The sequence below is a fragment of the Dunckerocampus dactyliophorus genome, chromosome 8 (assembly GCF_027744805.1).
Source record: "Dunckerocampus dactyliophorus isolate RoL2022-P2 chromosome 8, RoL_Ddac_1.1, whole genome shotgun sequence".
NCBI classification, from domain to species: Eukaryota; Metazoa; Chordata; class Actinopteri; order Syngnathiformes; family Syngnathidae; genus Dunckerocampus; species Dunckerocampus dactyliophorus.
In genome coordinates, this window is record NC_072826.1 from 15,704,670 (window position 1) to 15,725,749 (window position 21,080).

The 21,080-nt window shown below is 42.0% G+C and overlaps 1 protein-coding gene across 7 annotated transcripts in view; it reads right to left on the minus strand.

Annotated features, from left to right (window-relative positions):
* The window catches only part of nav1b (neuron navigator 1b), a 100,038-nt gene that overhangs the window by 35,950 nt on the left and 43,008 nt on the right, over positions 1–21,080 (minus strand). For 6 of the 7 annotated variants that reach the window (XM_054785511.1, XM_054785510.1, XM_054785509.1 and 3 more), the window contains exons 1-3: positions 14,017–14,947; positions 9,106–9,208; positions 8,041–8,391 (exon numbers count right to left, since the gene is read on the minus strand). In XM_054785511.1, the coding sequence (XP_054641486.1) occupies positions 8,041–8,391; positions 9,106–9,208; positions 14,017–14,725 (1,163 nt within the window). In that variant the 5' untranslated portion in view covers positions 14,726–14,947. Of the gene's footprint in view, positions 1–8,040; positions 8,392–9,105; positions 9,209–14,016; positions 14,948–21,080 lie in introns of those variants that run through there. The other variant, XM_054785512.1, reaches the window with a different exon arrangement.

Consider the following 21,080-nt stretch of genomic DNA (forward strand, 5'->3'; position numbering starts at 1 on the left):
GACCTTCAAAGACACAATGTGGCAGCAAGCTCAACCACCACCACCTTCCTGTTTCGACATGAGTTGTTTCTTGAATTGAATGTGTTTTCTCACCCCATACTGTAACCCAAAATGGACCGAAAGAAAGTTGCAAGTGCCCGCATTTTGATGAAGAAGGTGAGAAACACAGGGACGCACGGTGGCCTAGGGGTTAGCATGGCCACGCAGTCAGGAGATCGTAAAGATCTGGGTTCAAATATCCGTTTGCATGTTCTCCCCGTGCGTGGGTTTCCTCACACATTCCAAAAAACATGCACGTTAGGTTAATTGGAGACTGTAAATTGGTAAGAATGTGAGTGTGAATGGTTGTTTGTCTATATGTGCTCTGCGATTGGCTGGCAACCAGTACCCCGCATCCCAGCCAAAGTGAGGACAACCGGCATAGAAAATGGCTGGGTGGAGGGTGACAAACACTATTGAATTCAAGAAATAACTGATGACAAGGAAAACTGTCACACTGCCACATTGTGTCTTTGGGAAGAGTACAGTAGTCTCTTCATTGGAGCTAAATGTAACCTCACATGCTCATTTTGCCCTTTTATTTATCATTTATATGTATTTACAATTGTTTTATGCATGTAAATTTATAAGTATACAACTATAAAAATGTGTCTTGTGTTAACATTTTTTTAATCAACCGCTGATGACATCATAGACGGTCAATGCAACTTCCGGTTGCCATTGGTTCGCTACCTGAAAGGATGTTAGCAAGGAAGTACGTTTTCTGCTCAAAAATATATTCAGAATACAGCTGGACTCACGCAGTGTATTAATAGCGCAGCAAGACGCGTGCCATATTGTACGCAAACCGAGGCAAAATTGTGACGGAAATTTTTGAAGTTTGGACGCTAACAGAGGTTCCACTGTACCTGCTAAATCACTCCCCTTTGATTGGCACAGTCATGGAGGTATTAATTTAACGCTACGTTTATCGTTGTGGTTATAAGTTGCTTAGAAGTGATCAGATGTTTGTGCATGCAGGCACTGCCCCCAAAAATCTCAATGACAGACCTTCATAAGCTTGTGGTGGCTGCCTCCATAGTACCATCGCAATCATCATCAAACAATTTCAAGAGAAAATGACGAAATCCTACTCTTATTGGCATTACTGTTTTGCTTATAAACTGATTATTTTATTTCAATAACTGACAAGCTTTCTATCAGCAGAATAATCATGTGGATATTGGACATCCATATACTCTAATTAAGATTATTCATTGAGACATTAAAGAAAAATGTCCAAATCATGCAATATTAAGTGAGCCAAATATAAAGGCTTTAATAATCCCAGCAACACCTAAACAGAAGGTGTCTTCAAAAGGTGAGTAGTTTTGCTTTATTTTAGTTTGATTATACAGTGGTTAACTTCACATTAGTATGACATTTAGAAATGTGAAATTTTTACTGAAAAAAAAAGTTCTTAAAGGTTTTATAATAGCGATTTGAGTGTGTTTTGGATCATTGTCTTGCTGCAGAACCCAAGTTGGTTTCAGCTTGAGGTCACGAACAGATGGCCGGACATTCTCCTTCCATTTATCACAGCAAGTCTTCTAGGTCCTGAAGCAGCAAAACATCGCCAGACCATCACACTACCACCACCGTATTTTACTGTTGGTCGATGTTCTTTTTTGTTGTTGTATATTACTGTATTGAAGATGATCTGAGAGTCTTTATTAAAAAAATAAAATTAAAAAAAAACATGGCAGGACATGAAACCTGGATGATTTGATTAGTGGTTACAGTATCTTACTATGTCTATGATATTACTATTCCAGCAGGAGTCATGATGACTTATGGCTGGCTGGACTTCACAGTGAAAGAATAGAAAGGAAAACACAAACACAACACTCACTTACTGGATTGAATACAGTCAATGGTGGGAACTTCACCTATAAACATGGCTTTCAGTGATGTTTAAGCATGGAATTGTAACAGAACCCGACCGTTGCCGAGTCCAAAAATGTGTATGCTGCTCTTATCACCATGCATAATATTGTTTTAATACATCATGTTCACAGTCAGTGCGTCTGACATTATTCAGTGACTGTGACCATCTGGTCTTCCCAATAAGTATATATCTGGCTCTGGAAAAATAAATAGACCTTCTCCTTCATCTTTAAACGGAAAAGTCAACCTCACTCCCCACCACTTTCAGCCACAATATGGCTAATGAATTACAATGTTGGATTGTTGATATACTTCTATTATTTTTTTCTTCAAAATCTTGGCTCCAGCAGGACGAGTCAAGCTGATGGATGTGGCGTTTTTGGTACATTTGAAACCCATCACTGGTATCGTGCACTGTCAGCATTAAGGAGACTTGCGCAAAATAATGTTTTACAGAGTGAACTCATCTTAGATGAGCCAGCAGATAATAGTAGCATTTATGTATTCACCCAGAGGCTTCATTATTAAAATAGCTGCATGGTGGAGCATACTGTAAATAAAAAAAATCATAACATGAAATACATGCCAATATTTGTCCACTGATCTGTTATAAATGTGTTTTCTGTATGATTTCAATAATGTTTTAACATTTTACACATACATAAAAATTACATTAAGTACATAAAAATTGCTAAATTTGTGCATTTCCCACTCAAATACAGGGCAGAAACCTCTGAATACGCAATCCCTCCCAAACTGGGCTAAGTGGCGTGTGCCTATTTCTGTTTCTCAGCAAGTCGGCAATATAATATTTGCAGATTTATTATGCAGTATGGGCCTTACCTACCGAGATCCCAAATAACGAGCGCTAAAATGCGTGCGCAAACTAAATAATTGCACTTGCTATTTATTACTGGGTGTGTTGCAGGTGCATCAATACGATTGCTTGTGCAAATTTTATCTTTTGCAAAAGTGGTGTGGACTGCCCTATTTAAATGAGGATTTTGTGGTACTGGCCGTCACCATGGAACGTTTGTGAGAGCAGAATGGCCGTGAATGAACAATGATGTTTGAAGCCATGGATTTGGAGGCCTTGGTGGAGGATGCACCACTGTAGGGCCCTTTGATCTCCGCGTTAACGGAATTACCGACAGAATCACGGAATTGGCCAATAAAAACAGTATCTACTGTTAAACATCGCGGAAATTGACACAAATGTGAATGAAATGCTGTCATTGTGAGTAGAAGGAACGTTTGTGTGGGTATTTCCCCGGCTGTATGAGTGTGTTTACATTGTGTTGTGTTTTACCGCTTGTTAATGCAAACGAGCGTTTTACGATGCCCATTGACGTCGTGCAAGTCCTGAGTGAAGTAAGGAGGGGGGGCACATTTATTCTCGCACCAAGCACGCCTTACCCATCAATATAACATTCTCAACACACACAACACACTCTCAGCCTTCAAAATAAGAGCACTGTTCACCACATACCGTTTAATTGTGTAAACAAAATATGACTGTCATAAAAAATATAATGCAGATGGAATTGCATCGGTTACTACGGCTTCCTCAACCACAAGCACAACCACATCATTTGTTGAGGACTTTGTAGCAATGTGTGCAGATGCTGACATCCCATTAAAAAAAGTTAGCCAGTCGACATCCTTTTCTGAAATACTGGGCAAAATTGGCCAATGATGTACTGCACCAATAAATTTAAGGATTATTGCATTCAATTAACAGACATTTTATTTACTGTCACAAAAGTACACCCTCTATGCTGGTAAAAATAAGTGTAAAAGGTAAAAAACTTCATTTTAAAAAATTACACAACACACACACCTTTAGGACATCAGCCAATAGCTTTCTACAGCGTGTGTAATGTCTCTACAACTCTCTACCTGAAGGGGGTGTACGTGTAAATTTGACTCCAAAGGAGTCAGTGCCTCACCAGCACATGAACCTCACCCCCCATCACTGCTTGGGTGATGCCAGGCATGACAGTGATCAGAAGTCCGACATTTTGTGTCACTTTAGAGGTGTGTTTTTATTGGATGTAATTTGGTTTGGATTCTGCAATTTATGAGCATTTCCACTATAACTTTGAATTATGCCAACGTTGTTGGGGGGGTACGCGTACCCCGCTTTGGGAAGCTAGGCTTTAAATTAAAGTCGAATGCCGACACTTGAATCTCAACTTTTAGCAGATTGTTTTGTTTCAATGCCAAAATTAACCTCTGATCCTAATTGTCTCTCACACAAAAACCACCCAGGTTGACACATCCTCCAAAGTGGGTGAAATACTACATAAAACAAATAGTCAATAAAAACACAACTGCCTTGGTTTAGGTAACAGAGAACGAGCTTAATAGTAATAGTAATAGTAATAGTCAGATGACCACTTCCTTTCTCAACCACCGGTTTGACTTTTAATGGGGGTCAAAAACATGTGAGGCTTCAATAGCCAGAGAGCCCTTTAGAGCCTCTTTTAAAAAAAAGGTCCAAGCAAGCCAGGAAAAGGGAAATTGAATGCAGACTGCAGGGACCATAAATCCTGGATAAGATGACTACAGCAAACCCTTCATTAAGTTCAGAATGTCTTTGTTGGTATGCTTTTAGTTTCCACCAGCGAGAGACCGTTTAAGAGCGCCGTGCTATATGTGCCAAAGCTCTGAACTTGTGCACTCCGAGCCAGCAAAAAGACCTCATCACGGTTGCCATGGTGATGACATTGCCAGGGTAGCAGCAAGAAGGAATACCACGTACTACCTCCAATTATCTAATCTCTTTTTGCACCTGTACAGTATTTCACAGAGTTTGATGGACACTGTCAGAGAGGTATTCATTCATGACTTTGTCCTGAATCAAAACACCATCAAATAGTAGCAGTAAGCACCTCACTTTTCCCCTACTCGATACACACACACGCACACACACACCTACGCAGCCATTCAGCAGTTATCACAGTGACACACAAGGCAGCCCATCAGTGGGTCAGTGGTTGCCATGGCAGCACATCCAGAGCCATGTTGCTGCATGAGAAAAGGTGTGTGCTGCTACTGCAGTCTGCTTGCTGTGCAGTGCATCATGCTGCAGCATAGTGACTATAGAGGAGGTGCAGCCGAGACCTCCACTCCAGTGTTCGTACAGAATATTGATATGCCTGTATGCCTGCATGATGGAACTAATCAAATTCTTATAATTTCTCGTGCACATGAGCCGGCAGCTGCACACAACAAGGAGGCTGCAGGTTTTATGTCAGCTCACTTGTATCGACAATGCATGTTAGCAGGTTAAACTACTGTGGCACTCAGTAAAGTCCAGAATTTGTTAGCTTTATGCATTTATCACTGTAAATTTGAGCTCTATCTTGGAAGTAAAAATTAACTTGACATTATAAATCTTGGCTATATAAGACATACTACATGTATAGTATATCACAATACGGTACGGTAATTGTATGGTATGATAGGGTTGTGCTGTGGTATGCAAAATAGATACGGTGTAAAAGCGAGTTTATTTAAATACCATGTATAATGTAAAATGTGTCATGTTTGGAGCACTTCAACGTACACCTATGAGATTTTTTTTTTCTTTGAATGTGAGAAAACAGACTGCTGTTCTTCCTCTCTAATGCAAGTATGGAGTTACCAATGAGACCAGGATGTATGTTGTATCAAATTATTGAGTGCAGGGATGATGCTGTGTACACACGGCTGCATCCCGTGCGGTTTGATCAATATCCATTTAGGCATCAAGCTAGTTCTATTTCTGTACAGCACGTGTCAATTTCTAGATTACTTAAAGTCACTGGACATTAAGCTGATACTTGATGTATGTCACTGGTGAAGATATGTAGAGCTCATTAAAGGCTAATCACATATGAAAATGTAAGACGGGGGCTTACTGATGATTTTGTAGCTTGTTTCCATGGTGACACAGGAGGAGCCTGGTCTATTTTCAAGAGCCACTTGCTGATAGCTCTCAATGAGCTTGGAGTGAGTGTGTGTGGATGTACAGTAGGAATGTAAATGTAACCCGAAATTACCAAAAAAGCCTTCCGCAAAAGGCAAAGTGGAGCATGTGCTGCATGCTAGCGATTCAGAAAGCGGATTAGCTCGTTGAGAAAATATATTCACGAGGCAGGATTATTAACCCTTGACATGAAGAGCACCAACTATAAAGCTTTTTTTTTGTAAACACAGACAACCATGCAAATTAAAGAGATGAGAAGTAAAAAAAATACATGCACAAGCAAAATAGCAGCCACTATTTCCATCCTGTGGTGTGTCTTTACAGCCTATTATTACTTGAATTGAGGTTGTGTTTCTTTGGCAGTTTTACCAGCTGTGACTGGTATTTTTTTTCCTACATTGTGGGCAACTGTGTGGCGCTGCTACATGAGAAGGTGGCTCTGAGCACTTTGACAGGTTCCCATATGATTGTGTCTTTAGGAAAACCTTGTATTCCAATGTGCAGATGACAGAAATGAAGTTTAAGGTGATACGTTCTACACCACATAAAACTACCAGGCTTGTCCAGTAACGTCGTTTTAGCTTTGACCTTGGTCAACACTCCCTGCATGCCCTCCTGGTTGAGTTGACAGCTTTCAGAGACATTTCCATCATGAGTATGTATTCTAACAAACATGATACCACTCCCCTGGGTGTAATAACTAGAGAGCAGCTGTTTCCATCAGGGTGTAACCTTGACAACATGTCTGCTGCTCGCAGTCACTGTGGCCTGCCACTAACCTTACGTAACAATTTCAACCACAATACATACAGCAATACTGATGATTGATGTTAAACCAAGCCACCACAGTTTGTAATAAGTGACGAAAACACGGAGTTGTACCTCTTCCTTTGCAGATGTAACAGCTACTACTCTTCTGGAAAGACTTTGTACAAAATATTGTAGCGTGTCTATGGGAGGCTAGAGGTCACTAATGTTGATATTGACCTTGTATTGGTGAGAAAAGGACCTTCTTCAAACTGTTCTCAAAAAAGTTACAAGCATACAGTTACTGTACACAAAACATGTTGGTAAAATGAAGAGCTAAGACTGAGGGGCAACGAAGCTGTCTTATCCAAAACCCTTATTGATTAATTCATTGATTAACGGCCCAAGACTACTTCAGCAACTTGTGCACAAGGAAGCATCTGCCCGATCCAGTCTGATGGACTAAGTCATTTAAAAAATCAAATCATACGACAATCAAGTTGTCCTAGTTTTAAAATAAGGTCATCAGCAAATTCACCAGACCTTGAAGTTCTACATGTTTTATCTTTGAATTTGCCAAAATGGACACAGCATTTTCCAGTAAGTCCACTAGTTCCAAACACTCCAGAGGCCCGACATGCCCAACAATAAATCTGCTAAACCACACCAGAGAAGCGTCCTGGTTTCTTTCTCAGGAGCAGCAAAGGTAAAAATAGGACCTTTGCATCCCTCTTAAATCATTCTGTATAACCTGGACCCATTTGTTGGCATCCTGAATGATAAAAAAAACAACATTGCGTTGCTAAAGTAGCTGCTGATGTACTGTATCTTCAAATAGATTGTTCTTGTTGTGTAACTGAGGGAAAACCTGGTGTGTCCTCGCTAGAAAGACTCCTCTCACAGTCAGCAAAAAGAATGTTCGACAAAGAAGGGCAATAAAGAACAAAGTGTTTTTGTAGCGAATGCTGATGAAAGCTGCTGGTCTGCCAAGCACATTGACAGAGCAGAAAACCCCGAACGTTGGCAAGAAGAAAGCTTCCTTTTTGAGATTTTGGTGTTTTAATGTCGCTTAAATGTCGCTTAGAACATTGAGGCATTAAGAATAAGAGTCACTTTGTATTAGCTAACACATTCCTGGTCGGTTCTGCAAGTGTACTGCCCCTTATGTTCTTTTTTTGCTGTTTTCTGGGTTGTTGTGTTAGCAACTCATGTCCGATATGAATACAATGATAATTAAGATGCTTGTTTGGGCTTGGTGGCGATATAAGTGCCATTCAAGTTGTTGGAGGTCCCATAAACAGCAAAAGGGTCTCTGCAGTCACCACTGGAAACAAGGACAGGTGTCGCCATGGAAACAGAATATCCTACATCCGTGTTTACCCTTAGAGACTTACCCATTGGTGAGGTTGTCCTCGTCATCCGGGAGGCTCTTTCCTAACAGGTCACTGTCGCTCAGGTAGCCGGACTTGAGGTCGGCGTCCTCAAGCCCATCTAGCAGCTCGATACGTGACGTGCTGCTGAGGTGACTCGAGCAGCGAGCCGGCATGGTTTGGGCTGCATACTGGGAGGCAGTCTTGACCCCCTGGTATCCTCCTGCCGTGGAGGACGGGGCGTCGCCCGCCTGGAGGCGAGGGCTGGATTGGCCATGGCGCCATGACAGAGGCGAGGAGCGGTTGGATAGGCTGGACATGCTACGAGCGTTGGTCTCGTCACTGTCGTAGCCCACATTGCTGCTTTCCAAACAGCTGCGGACATACACAGGAGACATTCACCCACTGGACTATGATCATTAGCTGTGTAAAAAATTCAAACTTTACAAAGATAATAGGTGTTCAGTTTTGTTTGATACTTGCTTATTTGTTTGGCACGATGACTTCTTCCTGACTCTAGTAAGTGGATCAGGGGTTGAAAAGTTCTCTCAACAAGAATGGGAGCATCCTGTTTTTTTCACTTCATTACATAACTATAAGCAGAAATTCATAAATATTGCAATGGCTACGACCATGGGCATATATCTTTACCCATTCTTCTTGGATAATTTATCAATGCAACAACTGAATGAACCTGCTCTAGTTTGGAAAGGGGCAGACAGTCTTACAAATAGTGGCCTTACTGTTATGCTCCTATTTTTACCCTCTAAATAATGCCTCTCGATTGATAGAAGACACCACAATAGTAAACATATTGTTAAATCAACACCTCTCAACTGTAACTGAGCATTATTATCTTTGTAAAGGATTGTTTTTCTCACCATCTTCTGCTCTCAATTGAACTGAAAATGTACTCATTTTATAACCCCCTTGAGCTCCTTCATAAATTTTTTTCTTAATGGACACACTTTCAAAATATATTTTTTCAACAGTTTTTCCTTTGTGTTTATATGCAGACCACAATTGTTCTAACTCGTCGAATGTCTGCACTCTACTATGTGTGTTTCTATGTGTTGCTGTTGTGAGCACCTGTGGCTGAGCTGAGAGCCCCGCAGACTTGACATTGTGTCTTCCAAATTCTGGCGGAGGTCAAGGACATTCTGCACCGTGCGCTTCCTCTGTGACTCGGGGTCTGCGGAGCAATGCCCAAAAAAAAAAAAACAACTTGTTAATGTGAAAGGCACCTCTCATTCTTTTGATTTCCTAATTTTCTGTTGTTCATTTGACTTAATCGAAGTGCAAACATAAAATCATGTGGACTGGGCAAAGGAAAGCATAATCTGTAATCACTGTCGTGAAATTACAGCCATTGTCCTTGGTTAAAAGAGCAAAGATAGTTTGAGATGGTGGGATACATTTTGACTTAAATTACACTGTATTTTTACAAAGCTGTGTGATTGCTTTCAGGGGGTACCTGGAATGACATTTACAGATCCTTGCCAGAAACAGAAACATATGTGGAATTCAAAAGCAGTCGATAATCAAGAATGTCTTACAAATAAATGATGCAGTAGTAACAGGAACAGCTCAGGCAGAAAAATCGTAGAAGATAAGAAGTGGTTGCCTTTCTTTTTGTGTCCAATGTACGGTATATAGAAAGCAGTGCGCAATGACACGTGTAGCAAGGAATGCCATTAATCAGCAGCTAAGCCATTCAACCCACTTACTGTAAGTGAACACTAGTAGAATCAACTATTCTTTGATCAGAAAACATTGACCTTGCTTGGATTAACTGGCCATTGACAGATAAGATGTTATCACAAGACTTTTTTTGGAAAGCGTACAAGCAAGTTAAGCACGTGACTATATAATAATGGGACTATTTGTGAGCTCCCTGCTCATGAACAATCCCTGCAGTGAGACACTATACAGTATATAAAAGTGAGTTCTGCCCCAACATTCGCCATAAACATGTCATACATAAACTACAGTAGTGTTTTCACGTAGCCACAGACTAAAATAAACACCGTGCCCTTCTAACTGCACAGAAAAGCAGAGTTTCTTTCAAATGTCACAAAATCAAAAAGCTGTGATCCCTTTCATGCTTGCAGGCAGTTCCACTGACTCTTCCTCCTTCTCGAGCACTCGACATAAGTCGGGGCTATTGCGACATTTGCAAAGAGCCTGCATGACTGATCACATATCATTATGATGAAATGTTAGGTCAAAACCCACCCTCCCCGCCATGTCTAGCTTTTATGCCTGTACCAATTTAACCATCTCCATTCTATGTTGATGAATCTGTCATCCCAATGACCTCATATCTGGGAGTCTGTCACTTTAAATTTACTTCTGTAAAAAATCTGACACTTCCTCTGATCATGTGTGGAGGGGAGAAATTTATGATTGAAGAAAGTGCTCAACAATTTGGTTTGTCTGTCAATATTCCGACAGAGTGCCTGGATTTGATGCATAAGATATTTTGAAAAGGTTGCTCTCCATTTTGGGCTGATTCTTTTGTATAGGCACAAATAGATTATTACAATTGTGATAATTAAGGCTTAGATTTTAATACAATGATTCAGTTATTTTACCAGCTGCTGCTAATTATTTTTACAAACTAGAAATGGTCCTCGTTTTATGGCGTCCCGTGTTCCAATGTTTCATCCTTACAAACACACTCCAAGAAATTATTAATACTGTACAAAAAGAAAGATAACTAGTTAAGAGCGCATGAGGGAAGAATACAGAGGCGGCGTTATACAGCTGAGTGGTTAGCATGTTGGCCACACAGTCAGGAGATCGGGAAGACATGGGTTCGGTTCTCCGTGGGGCAATTCTGTGTGGAGTTTGCATATTCTCCCCGTGCATACGTGGGTATATGCGTGGGTTTTCTGCGGGTACTCCGGTTTCCTCCCACATTCCAAAAACATGAAAGTTAGGTTAATTAGGTTAACTGGCAAATTGTCCATAGGTATGAATGCGAGTGTGAATGATTGTTTGTCTATATGTGCCCGGTGATTAGCTGGCGACCAGTACCCCGCCTCACGCCCGAAGTCAGCTGGGATAGGTTCCAGCATACCCCGTGACCCTAATTAGGATAAGCGGCACAGAAAATGGATGGATGGATGTGTCCCAAGCATGAGGCGGACTCTTCTGGTGGCTGCACGCATAAGAAAAGGAAAGTGGAATCACACATCATAAAATGCTGAGTGAAGAAACGGAGAAACCAACACTGGCTCAAACACGACCATCATCGAGGATAAAGATTATATGAACATGTGATCGGATCTTCTACTATGAAATGACCAGTGATAATTAAGCAGTGTAGTGGTCTCATTATTGAGACTTCCTCCTCCCAATAAGCCTGTCTCTCCCTCCCCTGCAATGCCTTCCAGTGTGAAAGACAAGGATAATGGTAAGGAGTTCTTTTTTTTATTGAGGTTTCATTTAATTATTGTATTTCATATTTTTGTACTATGTCCTACTTTTGTTTTTTGTACAGTGTGAGTGACCTAGGTGTTAATTTAAGTATAATTTAAGTAATTCAAGTAAGTTCATTCAACTTACCATAGCACCCACCAAATTTAGAGGAAAAAACAGATTTGTTTTTATTGTATTGTATTGTATTGTATGTACTTTATTGATCCCACAGCGGGGAAATTTACTTGTTACAGCAGCAAGCAAGCAAGACAAGTAAAGAGAACAGTAAAGTAAAGCACTACAACATGGTTCAGGTATATAAGCCGCACGTGTCCACGTCATAAAGTGGCATACTGTGGCGCACTCCGTGAGGACCTGTCAGCTCTTTATTGGACAGGAGCCAATCATGAGCTATGAAGAAACTCACTTGCAGGAGGTCATACCTCAATATGACAGTCTGACTCTCGGTTTCATCTTAAAAACAACATTAAACTAATCACACAGCAACTAACATTAAAACGTTATACCTCAGAAATATAGAAACATGTATAAATACTTGTTTGATATGAAAAAAACAACATTTTAAAATGTTCCCATAATGCATTTCATTGGAGGAGAGCATAGAAAGCATAGAAAATGGTGCTGCAATGCTGCTTTTGTCCACCAGAGGGAACCAGAGGACACGGAGCCCAAAGCAACAAGAGGGAAGTTGACGTCATTGCTGCTCCCCAATGAATGCGTTGCTCAGATGCAATGTCTTATGGGAAAACTTTGAAAATGTTGTTTTTTTTAATGTCATATCGGGACATGTTTGTCTATTTGTATATACAAGAACGATAACTCTGTGAGTCAAACTCCTATGTTGTTATAATGGTATATATACTGACCTCCACTGACTTTCAATGGGTTGACAAGCTTGGTGGGGCTCGTGCCAAAGAAAGAGCTATCATTTCCTCACTGACTCACGAGCGGCACACTATTTAAACAATTAGTAGTAATTCCGAAGTGAAGGAGATTACAATTTAGCCATAAATTAGCCACAACACTGTATAAGCCGCAGGGTTCAAAGTTTAAGAAAAAAGTAGCGGCTTATACACTGGAATTTACGGTACATCACAGTCGTCGGAAGGGAACTCGTTCGTAACCCGGGGACCATTACTGGGACCATCCATATTCACATTTAATGTACTGTGTATTCTTCATTATGTGCCAGTAATATGACTGATAGATGACATCCAGACAGATTAATGAAGCATGCATAATTACATTTAATTACCACAGTTGTATTCATTATGATGCGCTAATGACACCGGAGTAAATCGCACAAGTTATTATTTCATTTACAGTACTTGTTGACCATGCCTGGTGACAACATTAGGTATAGCTGCACAAAATAGATCCAATATAAGAACTGTCGGAACACGTTTGCATTTACAAAACAAAAATATGTTTATTTAGTGGTTGCAAAGCATTACCATCTCTTGTATTTGATCTCATTCTAATTGTTCATGTCAAAGATATGGTGTTAATGACTTATCAATAATTGATATTGATATGGAGAAGGGGTAGTCTTAAATAAGCTCTGCTTCTGCTTCTTCCTTTTTGGACATGTTGAATTGTGCAAATGTAACCATGTAATGTTCCTTAATGTAATTTGTTAAGCCTGTCTGAAACAAAAACCATATTGTATCATTGTAAAACCCTTAATTGGCATAAAGACCTGTGATCGTTGGCATTAAAAAATGACAGAATCATCACAATCTTTCACACCACCCCATGGTCAATGCCCTCCTATTGATAAATGTGACCTATAGCTCCAGAGAAGGCAACGCCATCTCCTCACCATTTGCACAAACCATCTGTCAGCGCCCTAACACATGATTGAAGCCGGGAGGAGGCTAAATGTGTGTCTGTGCCTCTAAAATCTATTCAATATGGCACACTGTCGTTCCAATTTTTTTCTTCGCTTTTGGGAGATACACGGCGCGGCGGGTGGAGTGTATTGTGGCATGGTGCAGCAAGCAGGAGGTTTTGACAGGAGATCGGTCTGCTGGTAATCATCATCACAGAGCTCTCAGGTCTTTTTTGTTTCCTCAATGAAATCAGCTTGTCGATGTTGTGATTGGAAGCAAGCATATTTCACACAATTATAGCAAACCTCGGAGGCGTGCTGACAGAGGAAGGACAATGCAGCACAGCCATGTTTAGCTAGAAAACATTCAGACTTCAGGTAGACTGAGATGTGGATGTATTTGTCAAGGGGAAATGCAAAGGGCGGCTGCAGCATGCAAGCAGGTGCCGTGTGTTGGCATGGAGGGGGGCGTGCTTCCCACTGAGGCATCAGTGAAGCTTGCAAAAGTGGGGCAGTGTTACAGCATCAAGCCCTTTCTTCCATTCACCGATCCATTTTTTAACGTAGTTTATCTCATTCAGCGTCAGTGGGAAGCTGGTAAAAGATGGTAAAAGGTCTACATCCTGGACTGGTTACCTGTCAAATGCAGGAATCGATCCCACATCAGCTACACTACCATGGCCAAAGTACTCTCATCCTATTGATTGGTACCCTGCTGCACTCACCTAACATCTGGCTGAAGAGCAGCTGCTCCAGGTCTCCCAGCACCGTCACCACAAGCTCAGGGTCCACCTTCAGGAAGGGTTTATCCCCTCCTTCTTCCCCTTGCCCCTTGGAACCGGATTCCCCTCCGGCTCCTGGTTTCTTGGCGGCGGCCTTGGCCTTGCTGGAGAGGATCTCATCATCTGACCTGCTGTCCTCGGGGGCCTTACTGAGGGGTTTCACCTCTGCGAATGGAGCCCGCGGTATCCGACTTTGCTTGCCGGGGATGGATGGAGCAGCCAGAGGGGCAAAGGGCTTGGGTTTTCCCTGGAAGAGGGAGTGCTCCGATTTGGACAGGTTTCGAGAAAGTGGGGCGCCGCCACCTGCCACCTTGCCTACTGATTTGCCTGGCTTTCTCGGACCACCCACCCCGGGCTTGGCCATGTCATCGCACCACTTGGGCTCATAGAGGTGTAACTTCTTTTCGGCATCAGTGAGCACAGCCAGGTTAGTCATGGATCTCTGCTTGCGGAGGCTGGAGGCCACCGGAAGCCTACCCTCAGAACTACCTGCACGGTAAACCTTGAGTTCACCCCGTTGGGTGCTCTGGGGCACCCCGGATTTGGCCCTCTTTGCTCCCATGCCGAGTCCTTTGCCATCTGCTTGGCCATACGCCTTTGAGCTATCCATCTTGAAATCTCCTTCCCTGCCTTTCACGCTATTCCCAAGCATGCCTCCTGCATGAGAGTGGAGAGACGCGCATCAGCAGGCAGGGGGAAAACGAGGTTCCTTGCTCCGATCTTCTTTCTTGCACAAAGAAATCCTGCATAGAAAAAAAAGGCTTGCTCTTGCAGCAATTCTCCAACCTCCTTCCTTCCCTCTTTCTCTCTTTCCTCCTGCTGCAGCTGTTGCAGTGCTGCCCGGGCGCTCCCTTCCCTAACGTCCTTCTTTTCCTCCCCCTTTTTTCCCCCCCAACACACTCCTCCCTCCGAGCGCACCCCTCGTGCCGCCGGAGTGCGCAGCAGCAGAATGACAGCGGCGGCAGTCGCAGCAACGCTCCCCTCCTCCTCCTCTTCCTCCTCTGCTGCCTCCTCCCTCCCTCCCTGTCTTACCTCCGCTCTCATACCCCCCTCCTCTCCATCAGGTTTCTCCGCATTTGCACATTCTCACCTCTCTCAGCTAGTAATGTGCAATGCAAACAAAATAAATCACCATTTTGTAAAATATGAGCACCAGTCCTACTGTTTTTCTACCAGCTCTTCTCAAGTCTTTGTTCTCCCCCTGCCGCCGTCTCTGTCATCTCCACTGTTTGTTACTTTCAACACGATGGATCATTTATGATGTTAGTAGTGTTAGCTTATTGATACTGATGCGTCAGTTAAGAATAGCTATTCAACAATACAATAATCAACAATAAAACAATGATCTGATATTCAATCACAATTATTAGGTGAGTCATTGTTCAGGTCAAAAGAGAGAGAGACTCAGACATGGCTATTTCAACGGTGCTGGAGGAGGACACAATTTAGCAAAGCAGGTACTATTTCTATTTTTTAGCCACGTGCCTCAGCTATGGATGCTCCAGTACAGTGACGTGAAGTGAAGTCCATGGCTGGTGAGGCACTGACTCCTTTGTTTTATTTTATGTTACTACAGGTTGCTCATTAAGAGGACAACAAGAAGAGAAGAGAATAAAGAATAATTCACTTTGGTTAAAAAATGTTGTGAATTGTTTTCAAGTACTTCTTAATCTCATTTATTTACTTTTTGTATTAACTGAAAAATGTTTCTGTTCTTACCTTTTATATGTACATTGTTCTTCTTTCTGCTTCTTTTTTTTTATTACAGCATATAAACTGTTACAGGCCGAGCCTGGCCCTTTAAGACGAATTGCATTGTGGGAAGTTGAGTGTCTATCTCTTCCCTCTCTCGTCTGTCTGCACCACTCATTGTTTTCTGCGTCGTCATTGACTGCAGACCATTGTCAATCTCCTTTATGGCGGCCTGCAATGTCTCCTGTGTCATCGCTAGCATGCTCGCTTGCTAGCTTGCAAATGAATCTTCGGTTCGACTGCAGCAATATGATTTAACAAGGATACAAAAACGCTACAGTACAGCGGAACGGCGCCAGTACGAAAAGGCACAGGAGTGAAATTTGTGTGAGTGACTTAATATTTCTTGTGTTGATCATTAAGATTGATCATTCAAATTCAAACAAAGGTTTGAACTTTTTTGAGAGTGTTTAAACAAGAGAGAAATGTGAGAAAATGTTATTGCCTGTCTGAGAAAAGTGTATAAAGTGTATGGTGAGGGCTCTTACAGCCTTAAAACATATATAATAATAAAAAAAAATGAAGTTGGCTACTTCGCGGCTTTTATGCTATGAGCTCTGCTATGATTTGAATATACATTTTTTATTTATTTACCATATATATTAGGTGTATTTGCGCAGAGTGTCAGTATCTTCTTGTCTCCCTGCAGCAGCTAACAACCGCATGCCTAGAAATGCTAGTATGTCAAAATGTAGAGATCAAAAGCTCCCAAGGTACGGAAGTTGATGAATCGCAGTCATATGGACGTGCTAATTTTGTCAGTCTCGGAAACATATATTGTTGTGGTATTGACCACAAATTTTGCTACACCAGATTTTGCTGTTTTAATCTTTCTGTCTTAATGCCTTCACTAGACACCATTCTAGTTGGGCCTGAATCAGTTTGGGTCCTGCCAAGTATTGGAGTCCTTTATTCGTGCATTGCTTTCGTATTCCAAAGCCTTAATGCAAATGTTAGAATGATGAAATAATGCATGGTCAGCAAAATGAAAAGTCATGCCGTGGGTGAATGGGTAAGCCACCCCTGCAATCACACACACAGCACATACCATACAACAACTGTCAAAGCTCCCACAAAGACAGACACAAAGACACATGGAGCAACTGGATCCAGTCTGAGCGTCCCGATAATATCAATTGCAAGAATAACACAGCAACAACAATAACCTTGTCACACTAAACATGATTCCTCGTAAAACCTGTTGAAATCATTCTTAACGACTTTTCTGTTTCCTGTTTAAGAGCCTTAGTTAGTGACATGTGCCAGTGTAAGTAAGTTAACACACCCAAAACCACACATAAAAACATATAATTACACACACGTGCAGAATTCAGCATTCAGTCCCTTTTTTTCTGCAGTGTCTCTTTGCTGACATTTGAGTCTAATCCGCATTGAAAATATTCCACACAGCTGAGGAGATTTTCAGTGCATTATGGGAACTCCCCCATCTCTCATTTCCTGCATTACATCTGCACCAGACTTCACTGCACATAAACCACAGCCCAAAGCTCATATGCAGTGCAGGACCATTCCTTACTAATGTCTACAGGACGTTACAAACAGTAGAAAAATAGTGTGAAGAAGTGCTGAGGCCACACTGAAAAGAAGAAAGAAAATTACAAGAAAATGGTTAAGTTAGGTGAATAAATTCATATTACATAATACCATATATAGATATATATGCACTGGATTGCACTGTTAGCTCTTTAAGAGGCTCTACGTCAGTGGTCACCAACCTTTTCGAGACCAAGATCCCTGGTCTCGGCCGTGAACCTGCACAAGATTTACCACCCCACTCCCAAACACGTGAGATATATATATAATCTATATCTGCCAAGAATAATAAGTATACGTGTTGTTGCTAAGGTTTTCTAGGAGGTCATGAGACACAATATTATATAACACTACACACAAAAGAGTTTTTAGAGTTTAAGACCATTGTTGACAACCCTTTGAATATGCTGCAAAATCCAGAGTTTTCTTCACAACAGGCTCCCAATACACACCACTGCCTCTTTTCTTAACAAGACGGTCAGGCACCATTACATTTGTTCTGGCAATTAGTTTCTGGGAAAATTTTCAAATCTTTAGTTGCTCCATCACAACTTGGGAAGTCACGAGCATCTCCACCCATGATTCACTCATAGCTTGTTTGTTTTTGAGGGGAAGGGACTTTAAGTCATCACTGGGGTGACTAATTCCTGCAAAGATAATTTTCCACAAATGTATTGTTGGAATAAATGACCTCTATCACGAGGAAGGAAGTTACCATGCGCTAGCTTTGTTCCGCTACGGATTTCAATGCAACAATTGGTTGTGTTGTTACTTAAAATTAGCAACATTAGTCAATCGGAAGAATCATGAAAAAAAAGTGTGTCTGCATCATAAGTGAGCCATGACAGCGTATGGATCTAATTAGGGTGGAGAAGCTTCTTTCACATCTGGCTTTGATTCAGTCCCCAAGCAAGCACGTTTGGCTGAATGGACACTTCCACAGCTGTGCGATGCGTCATATTTAGGGGGCCGCTCAGCTGCCATGACGGTGCTGTAATGACAACGTCATGGCTTCTACATCAGACACCCGCAGGGGGAAAGTTGTATTTAAAAGTATTGTGTTCACGAGAGTTGTTAAAGTTGTGTTGTAATTACAGAAAACATATGTAAACTCGGCTCAAACATTTATCAACCGCTATGATGAAGGATTTTACTAGCTAAAAGGAGGTAGAGTTTCATCCAGATGGAGATTTTCTGGTTCCAAGGTAACAAAATGCAATGAGAGCCTACATATACAGAAGTATATCTCATGAGATTTCACAATGACATGTGATGTATGGTCCAAATATGCGATTTTGGAATTTGGTTTCGGCCAAAAGTGGAGTCAGAATCAGATCTGGATGAAACTTGGTTTGACATTACAGCATCTGACTCTACACATTTTGTTCAAATCAGATTAAATTGGTCAGCTATAATTTTTTTTTTGTTAGTAGAAATTCAAGGCTGTCGATAACCAGAATATATCCCACAGTATATCAGTATCAGTACAGTATACAGTATCTACCATCAAAGTTTGAACAAGACAGTTTGATGGCAATAATGTTGGTTCAAATGAAACTATTAGCAGTCTTTTGAAGGACATTGAATCTAATATCAAAACAAGTTATGACTCCTGAAGAACTGAAGAAAAAGATAACATTTTATAAACTACAAAAGTCTTACAAACATGCAATAATTTGAACACGATAGAGACAAAACTGAGACTTGAGTTCAGTGGACAAAAGCATTGGCAAATGTGGCGATAAGACTCAAAAAAAGCACCAAGATGAGCGAATTAAAGAAACAATACAAGCAGCTGATGTTTGCAAAACACAAGGAAGAAGAGTCTTGAACTTGTTTTGTTATGCTTGTCTCGATGTATTATTTATTTATTATAATGAATATTATATTTATTGTGAAAAATCTTAATAATTACATCATCATATTGTTACATTACCTTATCATTCTTCTATGTATTGAAAAATCACATGGGGAATACAGGAAGTGAATAAATGGACTGCATAAGATGTGTAACAGATGGGGGGTGGAATTAAATAAGTTTTGCTTCTTTCTACTCCTTTTGGACATGTGGAACTGTGAATATGTATTCCACTGTAACTTGTATGCATGTTCAAGTAAAATTAAACCATTACCATTACCAGAACAACTATGAGTCAAATACATCAATAGGTATTTGCTTGGAAGATTACCCACCTAACTTAAAATTTGGTTACATGCCAAATACAGTTGAAATCCATCCATCCATCCATTTTCCTCCGCTTATCCGGATCCGGGTCGCGGGGACAGAATACAGTATACTTATAATCCCTCCAGCGTGTCCTAGGTCTGCCCCGAGGCCTTCTCCCGGCTGGGCATGCCCGGAACACATCACCAGGGAGGCGTCCAGGAGGCATCCGGACTAGATGCCCGAGCCACCTCAACTGGCTCCTCTCTATGTGAAGAAGCAGTGGCTCTACCTTGAGCTCCTCCCGGGTGACTGAGCTCCTCACCCTATCGTTTAGGGTGAGTCCAGCTACCCTATGGAGGAAACTCATTTCAGCTGCTTGTATCCATGATCTCGTTCTTTCGGTAACAACCCAAAGCTCATGACCATAGGTGAGGGTGGGAACATAGATTGACCGGTAAATTGAGAGCTTTGCCTTCTGGCTCTCTCTTCACCACGATGGTCCGGTACAGCGACCGCATTACTGCATTTGCTGCGCCAATCCGCCTATCGACCTCATGCTCCAACCTTCCCTCACTCATGAACTCCTCCACCTGGAGCAGGACCTCATTCCCAACCCAGAGGGAGCAATCCACCCTTTTGCTACTGAGAACCATGGCCTCGGATTTGGAGGTGCTGAGTCTCATCCTAGAAGCTTCACACTCAGATGCAAACTTCCCCAGTAAACGCTGAAGATCACAGCCCAATGAGGCCATCAGGACCACATCGTCTGCAAATAGCAGAGACAAGATCCTAAGGCCACCGAACTGGACTCCCACGACGCCTTGGCTGCGCCTAGAAATTCTGTCCATGAAAATTTTTAACAGAATCGGTGACAAAGGGTAGCCTTGGCTTGACTTACTGCTGGCAAAGCGAACCAGGTACCTGCTTCAGTTGTACAAGGACCAAATGGCATGTAGTAGCGCGCCACCAATCCCGCACTCCCGGAGCACCCCCCACAAGACACAGCGAGGGACACGGTCGAATGCCTTTTCCAAGTCCAAAAAGCACATGTAGACCGGTTGGGCAAACTCCCAAGTACCCTTCAGTACCATTGCAAGGGTGTAGAGCCGGTCGAGTGTTCCGCGACCAGGACGAAAACCGCATTGCACCTCCTGTAGCTGAGGTTCCACAAACGGTCGTACCCTTCTATGCAGCACCCTGGAATAGACTTTCCCAGAGAGGCTGAGGAGTGTGATCCCCCTATAGTTGGAACACACCCTCCGGTCACCCTTCTTGAAAATGGGGACCACCACTCCGTTCAGCTAATTCATAGGTACTGTTCCCGACTTCCACGCAATGTTGAAGAGAAGTGTCAACCAAGACAGTCCCTCAAACGTGCCAAACGTTCCCAGCACACCTTCACTGCACTTTTGGGTCTCCCAGGTCTGTCCGGCATCCTCACCCGCCATCTAATCCAACTCATCACCAGGTGGTGATAGTTGACAGCTCAGCCCCTCTCTTCACCCGTGGGTCCAGAACATGCAGAAGCAGGTCT